This window comes from Lissotriton helveticus, chromosome 1_1, assembly GCF_964261635.1.
Source record: "Lissotriton helveticus chromosome 1_1, aLisHel1.1, whole genome shotgun sequence".
NCBI classification, from domain to species: Eukaryota; Metazoa; Chordata; class Amphibia; order Caudata; family Salamandridae; genus Lissotriton; species Lissotriton helveticus.
The window spans coordinates 1,103,248,596-1,103,275,760 of NC_136057.1; the positions used below are offsets into that span (position 1 = coordinate 1,103,248,596).

The following is a 27,165-nucleotide window of genomic DNA, read 5'->3' on the forward strand; positions in this document are numbered from 1 at the left end:
CCCCTGTAGTCTGTTTCAATACAGCAAATTTATTTGAGCAGGGAATGATGCTCTCTATTTGGGACACATGTAGCGCCTCATGGGTGTTCTAAACTGCTGCCTTATTTGGGGATTCTACTAACCCACTTTCCTCTGCGTCCCCTGTTAATGGGCTATGAACTTCACAAATGCGGGACTTTGAGGATAATTTCTTGGTAAAAATTGCGGGAATCACCCATTTCTGAATCTCCGTGAAAGCCTCCTCAAGGGGCTCTGGGTTTTCCCCTGGATTGCTATTTGTGTTTGCTCCCAGAACCTCCTCGCATTCACTAACAATAGCTTCAATTCTTGTTAGAACACAGTTACTGGCTGCGTGGGATACCTTTTTTGCTTTTTTCCTTTCTTAGATGAGAATATTAGAGCTCCACCCTCCATAGCCTTTCTTTTCCCCATTTTGAAAATTCACTCCACACAAAGTCTAGGTATTTCCCAGTCCAGGTTGTTTCCAAACAGTAGTGACTCCGCCACAGGGCTTATCCAGTAGGCACTTAGGTACTCCCTGTCAAGCCCACTGAGCCCCAGTTAATGGATGAAAAGTACCTTTAGTCTTTATGTGGCATATTCCAGATGTAAGAGGGGGGCCCTGCCCTGCCTCTTCCTGTCGATGACGGGCGAAGACTGGCCCGGGCTTCGCCCGTCCCACGGAGCGGAGTGCGTGCGCAGTAATGTAGGCGTCAACTGCGGGAGGGACACAGGTGTTGCTGTGCGCGGGGCTCCTGGTCCTTGGAGTCCCGTTTTAATGCCTTGCTGGCGGCAATCCAGGGAGACTGTGAAAACCGCAGCAAGCGGCGCCCACGAAGCAGGGGGTCGCGAGCTGTAATGAGGCAGCTACAGGAGGGACACAGGTGTTGCTGTGCGCAGGGCTCCTGGTCCTTGGAGTCCCGCTTCAATGCCTTGCTGGCGGCAACCCAGGGAGACTGTGAAAAACGCTGCGAGCTCCAGTTAGAAGAACAAGAGCTGATGGGTGGAAAGCTTGAGTTAATCTGCCACTGGTAATCAATTTGTGCTACACCATTCCATTATGTATTGTGCTCAGGGACTAACATATGTAAATCCCTAACAAATTTTGCCCTACTTTTGACTCTTCTGTGAGGTGCTTCTTGAGTTATGCTGTACACTGATATAAGAGCCCAGCACGCAACTGATATGAGCAGTATTTAATTTAGGGTTGTAGCTAGAAACACATTAATTTAGTCGTTCATCTATTGTGTGACCGTGTGGCAAATGCTGGTATAACCAATTTATTTCAGAGTAAATTCAGTGTAATTAAAATGTTTTCTGTGTTCAGTTTGGATCCTAACGCCAACCGGAATATATAGCTGGAATGCTTCAAATAAAAAAACTGTGTTTTCACCAAACTCCATTCTAGTTTCTGGATAGAGTTGATTAGCCACCCAGTGGTGGATCACAAAAAACCTACTCTCAGCGAAAATGAAAGGACCAGTGAAAGATGGAAGCCCTCGCAGATTTTTTAAAACAAATCCACCACCATAGTATTAGGTGCATGTATAGAGCAAGGGCAAATTTCAGTGTGTAATATAGAATACGTATTGAATAATTCATCTCCTTTAGTAACTAAAACCACTCAAGTAGTTTGGCTGATAAAATAGCATGCATTCCATGGAATATTGCAGGCCTGGGATGGAATTCAGTGTGAGAACCGGTTCCAGGAGTCCCAGTTCAAGCAGGGGTTACTGGGTTTCAGTTGTATCAACTGCAGCCTTTACTCCTGTTACCCTGAAGTCATCTTACTGTTGGACCCAAACATTAAAAACACCCCTTTAGCATGTGATGCTCAGGGTAGGTAGGGAGAGCAGTCCAAATTGTACTCGGGCAATTCCGTGTTAGACTCAGAACCTGCTACAACACTGTAGTACACAATAATTGTAATGTTCTACCTGTGTATTATAATGAACAACAGTACTTTATTCTTAAACTATTTACTACACATGAAAAAACATACATAGGAGGAAATAAGTCAATAAATGTCTATATAATAAAGGTCCCTCTCCCGCTAACTTCACTGATGGCGTGCACGCTTAGAGTACAGTAATCTGGGAAGGCATTTGCTTACGCTGGGTTTCAGTATGGTCACTGGTAAGAGGGCAAATACATGTGTGCTCACCAAAGTCTTCCCTGTAGGTCTTTCAGCATGCTTAGTCCCCTGTGTTCAATTCCTGTGTCACTTGTTGAACTCTTGGCCGTCGGCACACAAGTTGCTGCTCCCAAGGGAAGCCGGAGGGACAGTGTGACGGCAGGAGTCCCCAGAGAGGAAATGCAGATGGTCACCAAGGCCCCTCAACAAGATAACTGGGCCCAGTGATGTGATTGGGCCACAGTCACTCAATGCATAATACTTCAAAGCAGCTGAACAACAGGGCAAAGATCAAGCCACACAATCTTGCTTAATTGTTCAGTCTGTCCAATTGTGTGCCAATACCGAGCATGGTCAGCTTTTCTCGCATAGCCAGGCAACAGAAATCTACAAATGCCACAGTTAGTGTATGGATCATACAAAGCATTGCTTAAAGTGTGCATATCTTCGCAACGTGTGCAAGGATTTGGACATGGTTTATGGGGTATTTATGCTTAGGCCCTCATAGCATCTATAGATCACTCAGACACCAAGAAGGCAAACTGAGCAAACTCGACCTCCAGTGGGAGCAGAAGGGCCCTTTACTGAATGTGACAGGGATGCAGGGTTCTTTACTACAGTTATAGGTTGAGTCTTCCCCTGGGCCACACTGAAATGTGTTGTTGCATTCTTGAATCCCTCTAAACAACTTCATCAGTTTGCAGATTGCTGGGCTAATATCCTGTTTTCTGGACAGCTTTCTCCACCTGTACGGTGCATTCAAATAAGGGTTTCTAGATTTCCAAGTATCTTCCTGATTCGGTAAGGGAGTTGACAGTAGGTGATCCAAGCCATTTATGTGAATCTCAACCGGAGGACATAAACAGATAACATGAATCAAATTTCCCAAAAGGTGTTCAGTGTGAAATGTGATCAAAGGAGAAATGTCAAGAGACAGTATAAAACAAAACAGCAAAATTGTAGAGTCTTCATTTGCTTAAATCCATATATTTCACATTCTGCAGTTATAAACATTTGCTGTATATGTTCATGGCATTTCAAACCAGCCATAGTTTAAGGTGTTATCATTAGGACAAGGAAGGGTAAACTCAGCTCTATGTAGTATGTGCTGAGGACAATGGATGTGTATAAAGATACCAATGAAGGGGAAGTAAATTAGGAATCCAAAAACTCACCACATTTCTCAGTTCAAGTAGCAAAGTAATAAATATTTTTAGAGACATAGGGCCAGATGTATCAAACAGTTTTAACCATTCTGTGGCTATGGGAAAATGTGTTCATACATCTGGCCCTAAGTGTAGTAGTAATAGAAATTACCACCAGAGAGAAGGTGGGGGTTAAGGATCCCTCAATATGGGGGGGGCGTGGCCTGGAGCCTATGATGGTGGACGTGTAGTTCTTGAGCTCCGTCCATAGCCCGCAAACACTGGCAAGTTATCCTACAATCCCCGATAGCAACCCACCTGATTCCCACGCCGGAAGCCCCCGGGGGGGTGCTGGAGGCGGCGGAGCGGAGCTTTCCCACTCGATCCGCAGCATACGTGCACTGCGCCGCCGGACCTTGCAGCGGCCTTTGTGATGAAGCGAAGCCCCGGGCTCGATTAGGTTACCTACCCGGCCTGCACACCACCATCAGCGCGGTCCGATCGGGACCCCGGCCGGAAATGGTTGTGGACTCCTGCTGAGACGCCGGGGCAAGTGATGACACCCTCGCATGCCCGTGGCCCTGCTAACGACCTGTCGGCTACCCTGCTGTGAGGTCCGCGAGTTACGCGGGAACATCCCCGGATCGTCTTGCCTTCTCCTCCTTATACACGGTGGCGTCTACCCCAAGCGGCACTGTTTATGGACAGCAAGGGAAGCACTGCCGCGCCCCGGACATCGGTTCAGGGAGCCCGACTCCACCCGGATTCCCTGAGTGCGTCGGATCTGGGTGCGCACTCTCTCGCCGGCGCCATTTTACCAGCACGTCAGGTCAGTGCATCGCCCTCGGGCCCGGGACTGTGGCGCTTTCAACTTGTGATGGGGCCTTGATCGCGGTGCCGTTTCCCTGAGACCAGGCGCTTCAGAGGGGGGGACATACCCCCGAGAGTTCGGAGTGCTGACACCGGCCCCCTGCACTAGATCGCGGAGCGTGCTTTGCTGCCTGGCTGTGCAATTCCTGCGTGGGCGCTCCTGATCAGGTTTCCACTCTCAACACCTGGGATCATACGGTCTCTATTGATTAGCCCCCTGGAGACGGGGCTCTCATCTGTCATCTGCCCTCTGGGCCACAGTGAACATACTGGATCCCCAACGGCGGCGCAGCGTGCATAGACCCTGCATACTTTCTACCAGCCTTGACCGCTATACCCTGTGAACCGGTGTTCGTGGTCCTACGTTCTGGTTGGGCATTGGAGTGGACAGCTGCGTCCGAAGTTGCCAGTTACAGCGCCATCCTGCACACGAGATCCATGGGCAAGCCCAGGGGCAGGACACATGATAAGGGAGCTGCAATGGACCTGCAGTCCACGGGCTCTGAGGACCCCCTGGCCTCCTCAAATGTGGACATCATCCCTCCGACCGGCAAAGGCTCCCAAGACGCAAAGTTGGACCTCATCCTAAATGAAATACGTGCAACGCGCGAAGCTCTGGAATCGCGAATAGACAACATGGCGACGGGACTATCTCTATTGAAGGCTGACCATCAGAAGCTTGCAGAACGCGTAGCGGAACAGAAGATCACACTAAATGACCTTGTGCCTCAACAGACGGAACATTCCACGAAATTAGAGGGTGTGGAGAAACAGCTTAAACAACTGTGGGATAGAGTTGACGATGCAGAAGGGCGGGCCCGCCGCAATAACGTCCGCATCTTAGGTATACCGGAGAGAAGCGAGGGGAGGAACCCTACCCAGTTTGTAGAGGACTGGCTGCGGCAGTTGGTAGGCCGGGAGGACCTCACTGCCCTCTATAGTGTGGAGAGAGCACATAGGATGCCGCCGCGGCCCCCCAGACCCGGGGCACCTCCTCGTCCGCTGATTGCACGCCTCCTCCATTACAAGGATCGCGACACTGTCCTGCGGGCTGCCAGGGAGAAGGCGCCGATACGCTTTGAAGACAAGAATATCTCAGTCTACCCTGATTTCACCCCTACTGTGCAGCGTGCCAGATCCACCTTCATGAGTGTGAAACGCAAACTCAGGGACAAAAACATGAAATATGCACTCCTGTTCCCTGCACGTCTCAAAATTCTACACGGCAACAGGTCCCACTTCTTTGATTCGCCAGAAGAGGCAGAAGAATGGATGGAAGTCACCCTAACACCGCCAACCGCACAGGACCCGTTTGAGGATCTGCATGACGGGAACCGTGGGCGCCCTCCGGATCGCCGGGACAACGACCCCGGCCCGGGACAACGCTCCGCACATGGTGCATCTCCGCGGCCGCACCCTTCTGGGACCCGCGAGGACGAGCTACCGTCTTCATCACAGCGACAACGGCTGACGGAGGGGGCACTGGCCGCGCATGATGCGGACTTGACCGACGACAGGCACACCATCACTACTGGCACCCGTACGGAGGTGTCTGATTCGGCTGACAGCTTGCAGCTCTTCCCGAAGGTCACGGCCCAGATGGCGGAGGAGTTCTGAACTGCTGCGGCTATGCTCCCCTCCGGGCGGTAACGTATCGATGTTTCCCCCCTCTTATTTAGTGTGTGGTGGGTTGCTTCGAGGGGCCTATTCATTGGTGGGCTGTTGAACTGATGCAGGCCGTTAAGAGACAATTGATAGCGGCCTGTCACCCCCAGAATGCACACAAACTTAACTGACTTGTGCCCACGTTGGGCACCATGGTTTGGATCCCGGGCACGTTTGCCTGGGGACCCTTCTGTTCAGGGACTTCGGGGTTACAGGACACTCATCTTTTTATGGAACTGAACTGACATGGGTACCTGGGTGTTTTACCAGGCAGCGCCACATGAATGGAAATGGGGCCACTTAATAAATACCAAATGTGCACTTGGAACGTGCGTGGCATGGGGGCAGTGCAGAAACGCCATAGGATATTAGCACAGCTTAACCGCAGGGGGATACAGATAGCTTGCCTACAAGAGACACATTTGAATGCTGCTGAGGCCATGAAACTGCGCAAGAAATGGAGGGGGCAGCTCTTTGCTACCTCCTATTCTGCGTTCTCAAGAGGGGCTGCAATCTGGTTCCGCAGCTCTGTTCCCTTCCAGATGTTGGAGCAAAGAATAGATAATGAGGGACGATATGCATTTGTGCGGGGGCTGTTGGACGGGGATGCTATTGTGTTTGGGTGTGTGTACTCGCCGAACTCAAATCAGTCGGAGTTCCTTATGTCAGTGAATGGGGTACTTGCAGGTTGGGCGGATTATCGCTTGTTGATTGGTGGGGATTTTAATGCTGTACTTGATGTTTCATTGGATAGGTCACATCCCCCTTTGCAGGCGGCTGAGAGTAAGAAACAGGCGGAGGCTCTTGAGAGATGGTCTGGGGGCTGGGACCTGGCAGACGTGTGGCGTAGCGCTCATCCACGAGACAGGGAATATACTTTCTTCTCCCCACCCCATCAGCTCCACACCAGAATCGACCATATTTTCTGCTCCCGTTCCCTAGCGGATTCCATACTCCAGGCCCAACATATGGGGAAAACCCTGTCTGATCACAGCCCTGTCGAACTTACCTGGCAGTGGGGTAGGCGTCTGGCCCCCATCCCAACTTGGAGACTGTCTCCAGATCTCCTTGAAGACTCCGTATTTCGGGCCTCCCTATCAGATGCTATAGTTACCTATTTCTCCACAAATGCCAATACAGCCAGTACCCGGCTAATAGAGTGGGACGCTTTTAAAGTTTGCCTGAGGGGAGCGGCAATGGCCACGGGGATGGGTAGGAAGCGAGAAGTAATTGCTAGACTGAAGGAAGTGGAGAACTCACTTGCGCCCTTAGAAAATGAGGCAGCCGGCACCAATGCACCCTTCACACCATTACAGGAGGCTCATATTAGGCACGCGGAACTGCTGGAAGACCTGAGGCTCCTGGACTACAAAGAATACACGAACAGGCAACATACACAGGCGGATAGGGCTGGTCCCCTTCTGGCTCGTCTTCTGCGTGACTCCCCAATCCATCATCCCATTCTGACTATCCTGGACCAGGCGGGCAACCCAGCTAATACCCAACTCGGGATTAACACAGCGTTTAAGGACTATTACACTACACTTTACAGCCCCCCGCAGCCACTACCCGAGGAGGCATTTGAGACCTTCATGAGGGACCTGCCTCTACCTCAACTCACTGAGAGGCAGGCCAAAGATCTAAAGTGCACCATTACGATAGCCGAAATTAAGCAGGCGATAAGATCTCTTCCGAAGGGCAAAACTCCTGGTACAGATGGCCTGCCGGCTGACTTTTATGCGACATTCATTGACCTACTGGCGCCGCGGTTGCAGGCTGTTTATATAGAGGCCCTACGGACGACATCTCTCCCACAGTCCTCCATGCAGGCGTTGATCACGTCCCTATTGAAGCCTGCCAAAGAGGGGCTACGGATGGCTGACTATAGGCCATTAACCCTTCTTAATACTGACTCCAAGATTTTGAGCAAGGTACTGGCGACGAGGCTCGTGCAATACGTACCACAACTGGTCCATCCGGATCAATGTGGTTTTATTCCGGGCCGCAACACGGCCATGAACCTTAGACGTCTAGCCCAACTGATGCTCGGAGACGGAAGGGCTATGCACTCCGAGGGCTGCATATCTCTGGACCTGAAACAAGCGTTCGACTCCCTTAGGTGGGACTATATGTTCGCCACTCTGACCAGATTTGGGATACCGTCTGAATTTCTCGACTGGGTCAGATTACTATATACCGCCCCCACGGCTAGAGTGCGCACCTCTGGCCATATATCGGCCCCTATAGCCATAGCGAGGGGCACCAGGCAGGGCTGCCCGCTGTCCCCGCTCCTCTTTGTCCTCGCCCTCGAACCTATGCTCTGTAGGCTTAGATCGATGGCTCCCCGCCATGGCATACATAGACACGGGACGGCACATATTGTGTCTGCTTACGCAGATGATATTATATTGTATCTTCGAGACTTGAGGGGAGACCTGAGCCCGATTTCCCAGGTCTTTGAGGACTTTCAGTCGATCTCTGGTTTGACCATAAGTGAATCCAAATCCTATGGCTTCACATTTGCGGACACAGGTCTGACTACTCCACTACCCTTCGCCCCTCACGAGTTCCAGGTAGCGGACACCACCTTTAGATATCTGGGGATGCAAATCTATAGAGAGGCTGCACTGATGATTGACGGTAACCTTGGGAGGGCCATTAGGGCTCTGAAGTCACAGATACAATTCTGGTTGACACTGCCACTTTCCATACCCGGCAGAGTGGCGATATCGAAGATGGTGATGCTTCCCCGTCTCCTCTACCATTTCACCAACTTACCGTACCTGATCCCGGTGGCGACATTTAAGACCCTTGACACTCTTCTCACTGAGCTGGTATGGGGACACGGCCGCAGACGTATAAGTTTGTCCAAGTTACAGCTTCCCTCTGACGCTGGTGGTATGGGCTTACCAGACTTTAGAGCTTACAACTATGCGTGTCAGCTTCAATGGCTGGCTTTCTGGGTGGCTGGTCGCAATCTCCATGAGATTGACATGTCGGAAGAGGATCACGGTAGGGGGAGAATACACACACTGCTCCTGCCCAACTCGGAATTGCCGAGGGATGCCCCACCACTTCTTAGATTGGCGATCCTTTATTGGAGGAAAGCGCTGAAATACACTTCCCCTAAGTCCTCTTATGCCCCCACGATCCCTCTCTTGGGCATCCCATTGGGCACAGGGACTCTCACGACGACCTCGCTAGCTACCTGGCATGGAGAAGGAGTAACACATGTGGGCGACCTGTTTGCGGGGGGACACTTGTTGTCCTTTGCAGACTTCAGAATCGCACAGGGCGTAACTGGGGGCTCATTCCTGCTGCACGCTGGTCTCAGCAATTATATCACACACAAATGGTCACCTGAGGGCCAAGAACTTGACACGAACCCCCTCACCAAGATGCTCTACCTCATGGGATCGGGTGCACACCTCACGAGATGGCTTACTGCTGGCATCAGAGAAGGGAGAGCGTTCTCTCTTTCGCAGCTTAGGGAGACATGGGAGGAGGATATGGGTAGGCCTATGAGAGACAAAGAGTGGGACCGCGTCCTGCAATTTCCCAAGAAGGTGGCTAGGAACCCCAAGTTCAAATTCATTCAATTAATGCTGCTGCATAGGGCCTACCTGACCCCGCACCGCATACACACGATGTTCCCCGATGCGAAAAGCAATTGCCCCCGCTGCGACTCCGAAGACGCGTCACTAATACACATGCTATGGCAATGCCCCAAGCTAGGATACTATTGGACCACGGTCCATGCTTCACTTGAAAGTGCAGGGGCTCTGTCCCGAACTCCTACACTAGAAGGTACTTTATTGGGGCTGGGGCCCTCCCGACGCCGTAGGTCAGTGGCGACGCGCTTTGCAGACCTGGCCCTATTATTAGCGAAGCGTGCTATTACGATGAGATGGAAGTCACCCAAGCCACCCGACCCTGAATTATGGCAGGCGGAAGTAGTGCGCTGGGGTAAGGCGGAGGGGGAGGCACTGCAGCGCGAGGAATACAGAGGCCTACGGAAAAAGCCGATCTCGTTGGACTGGTTTGTCATCCTGGGTGCGTTTGAATCTGGGGAGGATGGGGATGAGGGGGACACCAGTGACGCATAGAATGTGGAATAGATGTGTCCGAAGCCGGACGTGCATGCACTGTTATTGACCGGAATGCTTACCTATGAGAAGGGGTGCACCTACATGCTGATCTGTGACCTCGCATCATCCATGTGCACAGTGAACAGTAGTTATGCGATGTAATACCTGGAGTAACCCAGAGGAATGTTCATCCAATTTTCAATTAGATACCTGTCATGAGAGTGTCGGGTGGGTTGAGCGAGGGTGGTGGGAGGGTTTGAATATGTCGGGGTTTGTTTTGTTTCGTTGCGACAGTTACGATCGCCACAAAATGTAAATTCAAAATGGTGATGCAAACATATGTTTTAAGCAGGCACATACATGGTTTACTCTGCTTTCCGGGACTTGGATATTTATGTAACTGCTTTAATCATTATGCTAATAAACAGATTTTCAAAAAAAAAAAAAAAAAGGATCCCTCAATATCCAATCTACAAAGGACCAATCTAGAACATATGAACAGAGGTGGATAGCAAAGTGAAAGTGTGGGAGGAAATCCGCTCTGTGAAGCAAAAAAAACAAACTCTTTAAGTATCAAGAATGTAAGGTTTTAGAGAGGTGAGGCTGAATCACCCAAGATGCACACTTGTTAGTTTGTCCAGCTCTTTATGGACACGATAGTGAAATACAAAGCCAGCCCTTTGGTATCTTCCTGCTTCCACTTGCTGAGGAGCGTCACTTATAACAGAATAAATGTGTAGTGCTTGGCTGTGGTCACCTCTCCTGTTTGTGCCCTTGGTCTCACCACTTGCAAGGGCAAAATCAACTCTGATCGTTCTTCCTACGGATTCTGCACATCATAAGTAATATGATTTATTGTGATCTGTTTAAATGGTAATTATTCTTCTGTTTTTATAAATTGGCTTTGGTGATGTATTGATTATATTTTGATGAAGTGTTACCCCTTGTGGTCATTGTAATTTTATACATGAAATTCCTGTTTTCCACTGGAGGTTTACGCGGTGCTCCTGGTATATATATTTATTTGTTTGTATTGTAAATGGCAGTCACCCTAAACCTTCCAGCTAACGGGGCCACACTGCAAATAGAGGCAATGGAAACTACCAGATCTACCTTCTATTTTCCGAGAATATTCACCTCCATTCTTTTTTTTGTAAGTCGGACATATACAGTTCAGGGTAGAGTCCTGATTCCATACAGTAGAGCAAAACACAAGCAAATCACACTTCTCTACAACAAACATGTGTTTATCATTTCTGTCCTGCATGAAAGGAGCCAATAATTTACTTTAGAATGGCTTCCTGGAACTTTTATGAGAGCTGGCGAGTAGCCCACTCTCTCTTGCAAATAGCAGGAAAAATGTCCTGTTCCTTTATTATGAACACATTCTGGCACTACTGCTATTCTGCTGCAGCCCGAAGAAATGTGACAGTAGTTGCTTTCAAAAGGAGGGGTGTACATTTAGTGTCTCTTCTGACCTCAGTTGTTTATTATTTTTCAGTCTCTATCTCGATAAGGTTTTTCCATCCGGCTTTCGGTATTAGGAGGTGTGCACCTTGCAGTGAAAAACAAAAGTATTTTTGCACCGAAAGGATAGTTTTCAGTCTTGAGGAACATTGTGTAAAGGCCTCCTTTATTAATTAGATCACAGATTGTGCCTAGGACAAGTATTCTTCTGTTTGGTATATGCTTAGTATTTTTGTCAATTTCTGTCAAATATAAAAAATGACTTCCAGTTCCTCTTAAAGTATTTAAAGTGACACCTATTTTCAACAGCATGTTTCCATAGCTAGATGTACGTGTGGCAATAATATTTGAGCTCTAGTAAAAGGTTTCCTTCCCTGGACGAGATGATTATTTATTTCCTTTTTTTTCTATTAGAAATAAGTTATTTGTGTTCCCAACGCAACTATTGTTTTATGGCTCAATGTTTATTTTCTGGATTCATATATGCACTCTTTCTAAACAGGGACTGAAGAAACCATACAATCCTATACTTGGTGAGACTTTCCGCTGCTTGTGGATTCACCCACGGACAAACAGCAAGACCTACTACATTGCAGAGCAGGTATCAGAGGCGTCATTGGATGTGAGGGTTGGAGAGCAGGGACAGTTCGCTGAGTAAAGTCATCATAAGTTAGTAGGAGCACTGAATGTCAACAAGTAAACCATTTTTAATGCATACATTTAGAGAGTAGGTTGATCTGATATTATGTTTAAATAACGTGCACAGCAGGATATATAACTTGTTTCTCAAAGTGTGTTGCACACATTTTAAGACTAACATATAATGTGAGTAAATTGACTCCATTGTTAATTATTTTTTTTATTGATGATGGCTTGGCACATATTCCATTAAGAGCTTAAGATCAGGATTAGTATCATGCCTAAACTTTGTCAGGGGTGATTACTGGGACTTATTTTATGTATGTGATTGCAAACTAGAGATGTTGACATTGTATTGTAGGCGTCCTCTTGATTTTCAACTCATTAAGAAGAGCCTGCAGCTGACCACAAATTGTATCTACTGCATTTTGGAACTCTGGTCACATTTTTGTGGAAATATCTGCCCTTGAAATAGTTCCTAACTGCACACAGCAATGTTCTGTGATCTCCTCACCTGATGCATGAAACAGCTTTACTTTGTAACCATTTTTTTAAATTGCGTTTCTGCTGAGTAAGCAGTGCAGACAGTTAAGAGTCTATTGTCATGAAACTTAGCCTTTATAGAATGGCACAATAGCCATCAATTAGTCTTCTCGAATGTCTCCTAGCCTCTGAATTAATTGCTACAATGGTCACTTTAAGATGGACAACTGTGCTCAAGAGTTATTGAAGCTGTGCTTGTTACAGATTTTGTGGTGATCTCTGTGGTAGTAAGAGACTGCAGTGTTTCCAGCAAGTCGGTCACGTGAAGGAATTAAGTATTATGAAAACAATTAACAATATAGAATAGAGTTCTTTTTTTTTAGCCCCACATAGTTCACATGTTAAAGCTATTTAATCTATTTCTTTATCACGCAATATGTCTGTTAAACAATTAGGGACCACCATAGGAAAAATCCAACATTTTGATTGACATTTAATTACTTTACATATTGGTGTTGAATCAGTCTGTGTGCAGAAAATACAACAAATATTTTGAAAGTGTCACTTGTGTAGCATTTCCGCAATTTCATCCATCATATAATGTAGGACTTGCTACATGGTGCTCCATTCTACCTCATCAGTGCCTTTTTTTTTTGCTTTAGATCTTTGTAGTTCTGTTTTCAAAGAACCTGTCTTCTAATATATTGTACCCCACTCTTATCTTTCCAGCAGAACAAGAAGTTAAAAAAGAAACAAGTTTTTATTTTGTTGTTGCTTTTCTCAATTTTAATAGCTAAATTAAACACTGTAATTTTAAGATGTGACTGTTAGCAAAAGGTGTATTTGACTCAATACATATTTCCTTCTGGTAACTCGTGCGTTTAAAACCTAATGCAATCCTTTTTTTTCACTCTTGGAGTAATTACGTCTTGGAAGTACTAAACTGAAGCCTTTTTACTTCAGGAGCTTCTTCTAGCTATTGATAACCAAAAAGCGGGGAATGCATGAGGTCCAGATAAGATCCTTATAGACCACTTTATTGGGTAGCTAAATCACACTTGTTAGTAACGTAACCTTAAATGGAACTCCAATACCTAAATCATGGCTAATTAATGGCTACATCTGGAAATAATGTCACTGCATAACAAAAAATACAGGAATGACCCAGAAAATACAACCCAAATAGTTTGCTTGATAATATGCAAAAGAATATTTGCGGGTGTTTCTGACTTGGCTAAAATTTTGGGTCAAGCAAAAGAATGCAATTTCTCGTTGTCAGTCTGAATTTACAAAAAAATAGCACTGTGGACCAGACATTTCAGGTTCATCATCTTGCTAGAAAAATACATAACATTGTGGGTCACGCCATTATACACCATTCATTATAAGTGGTATTCGTTGATATTCTGTGCACCTCCGATGTTATGACTAGACCTCTTCCTTGGAAAATGTATGGGAAGAAGGCATGCAATCAGATTTACTAAATAATCTCATACAACTGTTTATTAGAATGATGCCACTGAGTGGTGGGTCCCCATGGTGTACATCTGCTTTGGGTAACACTACAATCTCCTCACTATGGATGGTGCCTTGGTGGTCTCCAAGATGCCCCCACAAAGGATTTAGGAATACTTTCAGGTTGAATTAGTCACACCTTGAGAGATGTCAGGATTTTGAATACTTGAATATCAAATTCTCATGAGACCCAAAATGAAATAAGCAAATAATGAGTTCAAAATACATATATATATATATATATATCACCTAGTTGTGTTCGCAATTAGGTAGTTATAGTTAGATAAGCTGTTCCAAAGGAAAAGCTTTTTTTCTGTTGCTGATAACTTTGCCGCCATTCTCCATAAAACTTTCCAAAAAGGTAGTTCTTCTTTAAGACAGACTACAGCAAAAAACTGCTACATGGAATTACACCAAGTTTGGCAGATTGTGATTATTGGGATTTAGTGTAAATCTGGTCAGTAGTTTTTGAGAAATCAAGATTGAAAAATAATTGTGTATCTTGGCGGTTGGATCCACAAAAGACCTTTGTGAGAGCGCCAGTTTAAAAATAAGAGTGTTTTTGATTGGCCCATGGAGCTTTATTTCCCTTGGACCATCTAGCTCCCTGTGAAGAATGTTGCTAGCAGCCATTAAAGGGCTCGGGTACTTAGTCCCCTTGCCCAGAACATGTTTAAAAAAATGTATAAGTAGACAGGATAGGGATACCCTGAACCCTAGTCCCCACGGGGGGAGGGCAGAGGGGAGGCAAAGTGAGCCCCTTCCTCTATCGCTCCCCCAGGGCTAAAAACTAAAAAGAAATCAGCAACAAAATGCTGCAATCCAGCAGGAGCTGCTGGGGCTGTATTCATTATGGGGAGGGGGCCTGTGACCTCACTTCACAGGCACCCAGAGGCCTTCGAGGAGCCCACCCACAGAGCCGAAGTTTACCAAAATGAGGAGGGGAGCTGCATGGCCCCCCTCCCTGAGCCATTAATGGCCCCGCGGGTCCTACCCCCCTACGCCGGCTCAGAAGCTATGTCATGTGGTGCCCACCCCCAGGACATAGCGATTTCCCTGGCGCAGATAGGAAAACCTGTATTTATTCTCACTTGGTAGGAGCATTTTAAAAACGCAAAGTCTGCTGCCCGCAGACAGGATCTTTGATAATGCTCCCACGCACTAGGAGCAGATTTTTTATCTGTTTCCCTGCACGTACTAAATTGGGCAGGGAAACTGATCAAAGTATTTTTTCCGCCTGGAGGGAGTAAGATTAGTAGCTGCTCCCTCTAGGTGCCATCTCCTGCTGTATGTGGGGGGCATAGGGCTGCCACCACAGCCTCCAACAAGTAAAGGATGGGTCCCTCCGGAATGCACCAGGGCACCGGCCTTAAAAAAAAAAATTAAAAAAAAAAAACAGGCACCGTGGGAAAGGGTCACCAGGGCCAATACCTGATCTAGGAGGGAGGGTGTGCAGCTTGGGTTTAGATTTACCTATGGTAATTAAACCTTACTTTAACAAACAATAGAAATTCACTGAAAAGCCCAAAGGTTAAAGTAACGTTCTAGTTAGGTGAATTTGTCAGTGTCCACCATAACGTTTTGAAAAAAAACAAATTCAGAAGTTCTAGTTAGCAGAGCTAACTGTAACTTGTGTCCTCGCCTTACACTGCTTATGACCTCACATATTACGTCACTCATGGCATGTTCTGTGTCATCATGTATGACATCACTTATGACATCATCCAGTGAGTGAGCTAGTTTGTTTTATAGTTTACATAGTGGTGGGTAACTACTGTATTACTTGTCTTCCTAATTTTGTACAGGCTGGGTCCAGCTAATAGGTGTAAGTGCTTACAAAATGTTTGTGCTCCTAATGCAGTATAGGTGTGTACAGGTTTTGAACACGCTATACATGTTTGCATTTAATAGGAACCCTGTGTGCAGATGACAGGTGACAACTTGTGTCCATTATGCTCCACACAGGTTTCTAGGCTCTTTGGAAAAGGTTTGTAACAGGGCAAAGATTCTCCATACAACTTACTGCGTATTGTAAGCAACCTTGAATTATTAAACAGAATCGTCTCAGCATGACAGTTTCTACGTAACATAGAAAACTGTGTGCACCAGGTATTAAGCTATGTACATGTGCTTGTTTTGCTCCAGAAGATGGGCTATCTGGAAAGTTTTCACCAAAGTATGAAGGCGGCAAGAGGAATAATCTTTAGCACCTTTAGATGTTGCTTATTTTAAGCAAATAGATTTTTTGCCAAGTGTTGCATAGTGTACACTGTTCTTAGTAGATACTTTTTAGTACTCTGTAGGGTATTTCTAATGTTGACAACTTCATTTCCCAGTGTAGGTTTTGTGACTGTCAAGGGTTTGATACAGATACAAGCTGTCCCTAGGAGGGTTTTTCGTTTTGGAACAGACATTCACTATTTTTAAGAACTTGCCTTTCTCTGAACAGTTGTATACAGATTGAACAATGTATGCATTTTGGGTTTCCCCTATGTCTGCGGTTGATTATTAATGTGGACTACGCTACCCGTGAAGTGTATGGTATAGGGCCAGCCAATGTGGCACATAACCTATGCTTTGTACACCTACGGGAGTTGTTTCTGTGTTGGCATTAAGGATGCCTCATATTCTTCTGAGTTTTTTTGTACTTGCATTCAGAAATATAATGCTATTCATATTTATAGTGTATAAAAGAAGGTTGGACGATATCAGTAATTTCATTTGCGATGTCATCAGTAAAGTCATAAATGTCATAGAACATTTCATGAGTTGTGTAATATGTTAGGTCATAAGCAGTGCATGGTGGGGGCGGAAGGTATAGTTAGCTTTGCTAAGTAGAACTGGTAAATTTCTGTTTTTTTTATGTTCACAACATTAATGTTTTCACGGACAAATTCACCTAACTATAACGTTACTTTAACCTTTGTATTTTTTTCTGTGAATTTCTATGTTTTCCCCCCCTTTTTTTAAACAGATTTTTATTACACCTTCATATGTTTCATTAACCTTATTGAGATATATATATATATATATATATATATATATATATATATCACAGAGGCGATCTACTTCCAAACGCCAAAAAATGAGCACACCCTGGAATTCTCATAAAAGTGCTTTTAATGTGCAGGCCTCCTGCACTGACGGTCACGTTTCGGCTTGCTCCTTCCTCTGTCAGTTTGTTTTTTCTATGGAGCCATTTTAATCAAACAGTGTGTCACGTGTTAATCGTAGAAAGAGAAGATGGTCTATTAATCACAGTAAATTACCAAATTAAGTGGCGGCCATCTTATATCGTGATTTTCAACATAAACATGTGCTAACAGTGTAATCCAAAATCATAAGTGAATCAAACAAAAATTCATTAATGAAACTGAAATGGACAGTATGGGAGACAATTAATAAACATTCATACTTATATTTGAACCTAATTTGGATTCAATTGAACCTGCGCTCGCTGAAAATCTGTACATAACTGTTAGGTTCAGCACCTTACCATTGAACAATTTGACGTAGAAAGCAGTGCCTCTTACGAGCATGTTAGGAATTGCCATATTTGTACAGATCAGTGCGAGGCTGATTATCACCTGTGATTTCAGTGTCCTCTAAATGCTAAGGCAAGTAACAAGTGACCTGGCAATCTCCTAAAGGATGCAGGCAAGCGTGAAGCGGAGAGGCTAGTGGTGACATGTAAAACAGATACCTAGAGAAATTGTGGTTTGCCATTGCACGTTATGTGCTAACCACTAGGTTGATCAGGCACCAGCAAAATGCACAAGAGCTAATCTTTTCATGTGTGATAATTTTCACTTTTTACATTTTTGGTATAATGAGGTGTTTAAAGATATTATTTTATATGTATCTTACTCTCAATGTTTTATTGTTTTGTATGGTTTTATCGGCTAAACTGAAAATAAATGTATTTTGACTGAACGATTCTTATAGCAACTTCAGTTTAGGTGCAATTAATAAAGAATTGAAATGTAGACTATCCTTACATCCTAATAAGCTCTTATTATTAAAAATATATTTTTTTTGTATCTTTTTAGCCAATATTCATGTTTGCTTTTTACACTTGTCAGGTATCCCACCACCCACCAGTGTCCGCCTTTTTTGTTAGTAACCGAAAGGATGGGTTTTGCCTTAGTGGCAGTATCCTCGCCAAATCCAAGTTCTATGGTAAGTGAGAGCAAATACAACATTTTGGACTTTCCCAGTTACCAAGCAAAGCCAACATTGAGATTTCATTTTAATGTAAATCACTGATGGCTTAGCAAAGGGAATATGTTTTTTGTGTGTTTATGTTAATTAAGTGATCATTGGATTTGTTACATTGCATTCAGCTTAATCAGTGTGTCACCGTTTATGATTCATTTTACGATGACTAACACCTTAGCAAATCTGTCTTGCTTTAAATAACTACTCTTGTGTAATTTTTGGTTTAAATCCTTTTTATACTTCCCAAAGGTTTTTATTGAAAGATCTTAGGCACTGTTGTGGTGTATGTTTTCTCTGCAGAAATTACTGTTTGTCACGTTGCTACAAAAAAATAGGCTCTAAAGAAGGCAATAAGCTCACCATATAATTTTAAAGTGGATTGGAAAGTAACCCTGAGTACAGATGACAGTTGACAACTTGTCCATTCTACTCCAAACAAGTTTTAGGTTAGAAAATGATATGCTTTGTTGCAAAGGTTAGGAAGTCATTATAGCATTACTTAACTCTAAAGAAGAAACAAGACTCACAGGTTTTGCTGCAAATTGAGCCACACATCTTCTTTAACTATAATATGGACCTAGAAAACTGCCCATTAGTTTTGCAGCAATGAAGATAGACTGTTGTGTCTCTTGATAGAGAATGGTGCCTTTCCTTGCTGTTAAAAATGTAACAACTTGTCCATCTGGTATTCCCTAGTATAAACATGACTTTAGGAACATAATCACATTAGGGCAATTGTAATTTACACAGAATCGTCTTTCAGGGACTGTGAATCGGACAGTGGAGACCACAAACAGACATATTGAAAACTCTGTAATCTCACTAAAATTGAAATTCCTGATAAAAGCTCAGGTTGGGATCCTTTTTGCGAACATATTTATTAACAAGTTGATCATCAAAGTGCTATCTCAGGTACCTGCTCTTCCCTAGGAGTAATTTATTCCCTCGAGAACACACAACAGTTCCACCTCTTTTTCATAAGCACAGTAAGAAATACATCCTTACTAAGCACCACCAGTTTCATCAGAAGAAATTGTAGTGTCCAGTTCAGTGGCCTCTTCTATAAGTCACTGGAAACTGTGGTAATTGGGAATGTTCATTTGGAAAATGGGGGTTAGGCTCCATCTTAAAGATAGTCAAGTAAGAGTTATTGCAGTAAAGTTAATTCATACTGTGTACATTTTATTTATTTAAGTTGTAAAAGGTTTTCAACTTGAGACTCTTAATCACTTTGAACATTTGAGAGTTTTTAGGTGGATGTTAGGTGGCTAATTCTGCTCAGATTCATATGGCATCTGGCCATTCGCTTTTGGGTTCTATGTAGAGTCTTTCTTTTTGTAAAATAAAGACAGCGGACGCGCGCGAAAGGCAAGCCCGTCTGCGCCCGTCCGCACCTAGACCGCGCACAGCGCCAGAACCCCTGGCCCCCACAGGAGCCAGGGCACACGACTGAGATACGACACCACCACCCTCAACGCACTCCACTCCGCACGCTCACCCGCCTGCTACCGAGCCACCCCGAAACGAACCCACGGACCCTTCGCCTGCCAAACCTGCAAATTCACAAGCCTCCGAACCTGCACCCCGCCCACCGAACAAAGCAAGAACAACAACAACAACAACCTCAAGTGCATCCTCATCAACGCCCGCTCCGTCCACAAACACGCCATCGAACTCTGGGACCTTCTCGATACCACAGCACCTGACGTTGCCTTCCTCACGGAAACCTGGATGAACGCCTCCTCGGCCCCCGACATCGCCATAGCCATCCCGGACGGCTACAAAATCACCCGGAAGGACCGCGTCAACCAAAATGGAGGGGAATCGTCATCATCTACAGGAACACCATCAGCGTCACAACCAGCGCCGAAGACGCAATCTCTGCCGCCGAACACCTACACTTCCAGATCCACACCAACCCCAAGATCACACTCAGAGGAACCATCATCTACAGACCCCCAGGCCCACGCACACAATTCAGCGAAACCTTCGCCGACTTAATCAGCCCGCACGCCCTAGCATCACCCGAATACATCCTCCTAGGGGACCTGAACTTCCACCTGGAGAACAACAACAACGACAGCAACACCACCACCCTGCTCGACAACCTCGCCAACCTCGGACTCCAGCAACTGGTGAACACCCCCCACCCACTACGCCGGCCACACGATCGACCTGCAAGCAACCATGTCTCCTTCAGCCACACCACCGGACTACACTGGAAAGACCACAGCTGCATCCACTTCACTTTGAAGAAGACTACATCCCACCACCACACGCAACAGATCCCCCGCAGATGCTGGAGCAAAGTCACCACAGACCAGCTAACCACATCGCTGAGCCTGAACCCACCAGTCAACACCCCTGACACCAACAACGCAGCCCAGAACCTCGCACAATGGATCTCCAACTGCGCCGACAACCTCGCTCCTCTCAAGAACCCCCAGGCAAGACCAGCAACAGGAAAATCACGTGGTTCACCGACGCCCTCAAAACCTCAAAGAAATCCTGCCGAACCCTCGAAAAAACCTGGTGCCACGAACGGACAACAGGAAACATGACAGCCCTCAAGAACGCTGATCCGCACCACCAAAAGGACATCGTTCAAAGACTGGCTGGACAACAACACCCACAACAACAAGAAACTCTTCAACGTCATAAAAGAACTCTCCAACCCCAGGGCCAGCAACAACGACATCGCACTGTCGTAAGACCTCTTCAACTCCCTCGCCACGTTCTTATACCGCAAGATCGCAGACATACACGACAGCTTCAGAACCCAAACCCCGCGTCCAGCCACCGAACCAACAATCACACCCACCACCCTCAGCGCCTGGACGCCCGTCAGCACTGAAGACACCACCCACGTCATGAATACCATCCACTCCGGCTCTCCCTCTGACCCATGCCCTCACCACATCTTCAACAAAGCCGACACCATCATCGCACCTCACCTCCGGAACATCATAAACAACTCCTTCGCGTCAGCCACCTTCCCAGAAAGCTGGAAGCACGCAGAGACCAACGCCCTACTGAAGAAACCCTCAGCCGACCCTAAAGACCTCAAGAACTTCCGCCCCATCTCTCTCCTTCCCTTCCCGGCTAAAGTCATCGAGAAGACCGTCAACAAACAACTGACTGCATTCCTTGAAGCAAACAACTCACTCGACCCGTCCCAGTCCGGATTCCAAGCCAACCACAGCACCGAGACCGCCCTCATCGCAGCCACCGACGACGACAGGACCCTGATACAGCCGCTCTCACCCTCCTAGACCTCTCAGCCACCTTCGATACCGTCTGCCACCGCACCCTAATAACCCGCCTCCACAACACTGGGATCTAAGGACAAGCCCTGGACTGGATCACCTCGTTCCTTTCCGACAGAACCCAGAGACTCCGCCTCCCTCCCTTCCGCTCCACGGCCACCAAGATCATCCGCGGCGTAGCCCAAGGCTCCTCGCTCAGCCCAACCCTCTTCAATATCTACATGAGCCCCCTCGCCACCATCGCTCGCAATCACAACCTCAACATCATCTCATACGCCGACGACATCCAGCTGATACTCTCCCTCACCAAAGACCCAGCCACCGCCAAAACCAACCTCCACGAAGGAATGAAAGATGTCGCGGAATGGCTGCAGCTCAGCCGTCTGAAACTCAACTCCGACAAAACGGAGGTCCTCATCCTCGGACAATCTCCATCCACCTGGGACGACTCCTGGTGGCCCACGGCGCTGTGCACCGCACCGACACCCACGGACCACGCTCGCAATCTAGGATTTATCCTGGACTCCTCCCTCACGATGACCAAACAAGTCAACGCCATCTCATCGTCATGCTTCAACACCCTGCGCATACTCCGAAAGATCTTCCGGTGGATCCCCACCGAAACCAGAAAGACAGTCACCTAGGCCCTCGTCACCAGCCGACTGGACTACGGGAACGCCCTGTACGCAGGAACCACAGCCAAATTTCAGAAACGACTTCAGCACATACAAAACTCCTCCGCACGACTCATCCTCGATATCCCTCGCCGCAGCCACATAACACCCCACCTGAGAAACCTGCAGTGGCTCCCTGTCAACAAGAGGATCACGTTCAGGCGCCGCACTCACGCACACAAAGCGCTCCACGACATGGGCCCCGATTACCTCAACAACCGCCTCTCGTTCTACACTCCCAACCGCCAGCTCCGCTCGCCAGCCTCGCCCCTAAGATCCGCAGAACCACAACCGGAGGAAGATCGTTCTCCTACCTGGCCACCAAGACATGGAGCTCCCTCCCTGCACACCTACGACTGACCCAGGACCACCTCACCTTCAGGAAGCACCTCAAGACCTGGCTATTCGAGCAGTAACAGCACCCCCCTCCCTTCAGCGTCTTGAGACCCTCACGGGTGAGTAGCGCGCTCTATAAATTTATTGATTGCTGAAACCACTGCATATTCTGTTGTGCAATATGTTGTGTGAACATATTTTTACTCTGAACATAAACTTGTATTTCTGCTGCATACTCCTTTGAGCTGCTTCTGCAAAGTATTGCACTGGAATAGTTTGACAGACATGGCAGTAACACTTTCTATGATGTTGAGCCCTTGGCTTAAAAGCAAAATTTGTGTGAACACTGCACTAGATAGTTGTGAAATGTTGAGTTTTGCTGGGGTTGGGGTGTAACTGGCAGGGTCTCTATGTGTGTATTCACAAAAAAACAAAGGTTAAACATACATTATAGTTAGGTATCCTTTGTTGATTATACAAACCCAATTTAAACTACACAAATGTTATAGTTATATTTTATATTGATCATTTAAGAACCACTTTCAAACTAACGTTAGTCATACTTATAACTCGCATTTCAACTTACACACCACCTTAAAATTCACATAACTCGCCCACCCTATTACACAATTTTCTAACCTCACTCGCCACGCTACATGAACTATAACTCACCATTCTCCATCCACTACCTATACCTTTGCGTATTACAGAAGTTAGAGCATGTGAAATTACTGCATAAATAAAAACACCTTTGACATTTCAAATTACTAGATTTGCCAGAACACACTGCACAATACAATGGCGAGTTATTAATAATGTAGTATGGTAAGTTAGATGATACTCTGGAATAGCATATACTCCAGTAGTGTAACATACTGTGGGGCATACTGCAGTAGCATGTAGTGGAATCACATAAATTGTAGTGGTGTACAGTGGAATAGCGTGCAGTTGGAAGCAGTAAAGTGTAGGGGCATCAAGAAAGTGGCATATTCGAAAGTGTTATAGAATACAGTAGTGAACATTATGATTGCGTAGAGTATAGTGGTGTACAGTAGAGTAGCATACAGTGTAGTTGGGAGAAGTAACATACAGTGCATAGAATGTAGTGGCATATCGTTGAGTGTTGAAAAGTGACCTGGCATACTGTGAATAGCGTAGAGTGCAGTGGCGTAAAGTAATCTCCTATGGACTGGAGTGTCGTAAAGTGGATTGTGTAAATTAAATAAAGTCTAGCGTAAAATTATATGAAAACATCTCAATGTTCTATCACCAAAATTTCAATTATATTATGTAAATGTTAATTTTGTGGCAGTGTACATAAATAGTGTAAGTATTTATAAATGTACAAGTTGTTTGAATTGTACTTGTATATCGTGCTATGGTATACTGTGTACAGTTCGCGGTATACCACAATACATGGGGCTTGGAACTGGTGATATGATAGGTTGACGGCTGTGTACCAAAGGTAACAATCAGCTATATAGTTTTATATTTTGTGTTGTGCTAAAAACCAGGAGTGGTATTGTTGAAATTTAGCAGGATTAAAAATGATGATGCATAGATGTTCAGTTTGTCTAGTGGATGTAAGTAATGAAATTGTTTGTGATTTTTAATGTATTTGTATTTTGTGAGAAGTGGTATCTCTTTTGCATCGTTCCAAAACTGTGAATTGTTGTTTTTTTTTTTTTTTATGTATTTGAAGATACTGATATCCTTTATCACTGTATTTTTGACGTCTGTGCGGGTAATAAGCGTTAGCACAGTACAGAGTTATCACAATTAGTTAACTGATTAGGTAATTATTGGCTTTCCAAAAGTTAAAGGCATCCCTGTTTTTAGGTACACTTTCCTCTGTTATGCATTAAGCTTGCCAATGTAGGTAAGTATAAGGTTTTCTATTTTTTCCCTAACTATTACCACTTTAGTAAAGTGATAATAGGTAGAGCAAAATAGTTATAATTTTCTCTATATTTTTAGTTTTTTAACTACGGAGTAGCGCAGGAGTTATGCAATACCCTAACAATTTTTTCAAGGGTTCAGAATTTTGTTAATAATTTTTTCTACATTTTTATACCACTTTACAGTAAAGTGCCTTTTATTTTTTTAAGTAGTGCAGTAATTTTTTGTAATTACTGCGCTACTCCATACACTTGTGTGTGCATATTTTAGTGTACAAACATTTGATAAAAACCATTTAGCACACTATATTAATAAAATATTGTGTCTTAGACTATTTCTAATTTTTTTTGTTTAGGAACCACGTCACAGCGGAACTCCAATGAAAGTCCATATTTTTTATCCAACATATATATAAACTTATAACTGTTGTCCCTACCTAAACACAGCTATACCCCTGCACTATACAGTTAAAGTTGGTACTTGATAGTAATGGTATTACAAACAGGTATTTGAAAATAATCTGAGCATATCAGTCCAATGATCCTTGATTTCAGGAATAGGTAAGCATTGATAACACAAATCACTACAGAAACGTTTCTTTCTTGTATGAAGTGTTCCGGTCTGTGCTGGAACCCGGTATTTAGGCGTGTCCAGCGGTCTGGGCTTCGATATTGCGAAAGTAAATTGGTAACTCAATAGTCTATGGCAGTCGTGTAGTAACCGGGAGGAGAATTCTGTGGAAATACCGACACGCCTAAATACCGGGTTCCAGCACAGACCCATACCGGGTGCTCCTTCATGGCAGCAATAATCCTGCCGCACATGAGGCCCTGAAGATTCGCAGTTTGTTCCCTGCGATGAAACACGTGTTGGCATATACCAAGGAACATTAAACAAGAACACTTCATACAAGAAAGAAACGTTTCTGTAGTGATTTGTGTTATCAATGCTTACCTATTCCTGAAATCAAGGATCATTGGACTGATATGCTCAGATTATTTTCAAATACCTGTTTGTAATACCATTACTATCAAGTACCAACTTTAACTGTATAGTGCAGGGGTATAGCTGTGTTTTGTTACTTTGGGGATCCCACGGGGTCCACTTCCAGAGCGGTTGTGAGGGTTACCGCTCACCTCATTGCCTATACGAATTACTCACTGCCTTCATTACCTTGCGGTCACCCAGGTTGTGCGCCTATATACTCTGAACCAGATAAAAACCTCCTAGTTGTTTGTTTATTGTCCCTACCTAACTTATTACCACTTTGTTAAAGTGGTAATAAGTATGGAAAAATTGCAAATGTAATACTGACTAGCATAACGCAAAACACAAAGAAACTCCCAGTGAAAACAAGAGGGTTGCCTTTAACTGTTGGAAAGGCAGGCATTGGCCAGTCAGTTAGAATCATCATTGCTATATACCTAGAGAGTACTGCTGTACTACCACGGCCATACCTATAGCTATAACTAAATTAAAAACAATTAAAACATTCTTACCCTGCTTACCTGCAGTAACTATACCCTTTCAAAGTTCGTCAAAATCTGACTGATGGTTTTTGGGCTACGCAAAATACAAAAGTCTATATAAAGTGTGTTGGATTTTATACCCATTTTAGGACCCCCCCCCTTTTTTTTTTCTTTACACATCTTTGATGAAACACCGCAAAACTTTCAGTACTCCTAGAATGAAACAAGGGCAATAGATCTGCAAAGTTTTGCAGACATTCATTAAACGAGTGCGAACTTATTAAGGGTCAAAAATCTGAAAAATATATTTTACCTACTGGTGGTCACCAGTAGGTAGTTCTCGTTAGGACCTAGTTTGCATTGACGAAGCGTTTTTTGTTTTGCTAATAACTTATTACATAGTTTTACAAATCTTCACACGAAATTTTTGAAACTAGTTTGTCACTCACTTCAACTGCTATCTTGAAAGTTTCAGGGTAATTCGTCAAGCGGGGCAGAGAAAAAAGGAGGGGGTGTCGCAAAACGTGTTTTTCCCATGCAACTTCCCATAGTGATTTTAGACACTACAGCCTGAACCACTGGATGGAATTCAACCAGTTTTGGCAGAAAGCTGGCTCTTGGTCCAGAAAGTTTCCTTTTTAGGTCTCGCTGAGCCAGCGCATGCACTGCTCTGAGAAATTTAGTAGCTGAGTTTTCAAAGTGCTACCCAACACTTTAGCTGGCGTAGCGCTTCCATTCACGTGAGCGTGCACGCGCGCAGCCGCCATCTGTCTTTCTTTCGGCCACGCGTCTTGTGGCTCCTGCCATGTCTGCTTTTGACCCTCGTGCGCGCATGACTCGCCGTACGTCTTGTTCTTCAAAGTCTGTAAGTAGTCACACTTTTACCCGCTACTACTGGGGTACCTCATCTTTGGACTAGATTTTGCAGCATCTTTGTACCATATACAGTGTCTTTTTGTGTCTTGACCCTTAATAGATCAGTAAAAGGACACTGGAATTTTGAAAACTAAGTCTTTAAGTAGTCAGTATCTTATTTCGTGCGATATTCCACTGGCTAGCAAGTTTTTCTCGGTGCTCCATTGCACTATATGTTTTGCAACATGGCTAGCAGAACTGGACCATGAGAAGTGTTATTGTTTTAGACAATAGCCCAAGGGCACTGTTTATTTTCTGAAGAAGTAAAGTATTTTAGATGCTTTTAAAGGTACAGCATAAGTTACTATTTTTTTATGAATGATTGCTCAATCATGTACACTTCGCCGTTTTAGACCAGGCTGATTATGTATTCCTGGCACAA

General features: G+C 45.1%; 1 protein-coding gene across 6 annotated transcripts in view; it reads left to right on the top strand.

Moving 5' to 3' along the window:
- The window catches only part of OSBPL8 (oxysterol binding protein like 8), a 1,077,846-nt gene that overhangs the window by 884,930 nt on the left and 165,751 nt on the right, over window positions 1-27,165 (top strand). For all 6 annotated transcript variants that reach the window (XM_078678323.1, XM_078678342.1, XM_078678332.1 and 3 more), the window contains 2 exons: window positions 11,872-11,970; window positions 18,089-18,185. In XM_078678323.1, coding sequence (XP_078534449.1) covers window positions 11,872-11,970; window positions 18,089-18,185 — 196 coding nt within the window. The remainder of the gene's footprint in view (window positions 1-11,871; window positions 11,971-18,088; window positions 18,186-27,165) is intronic.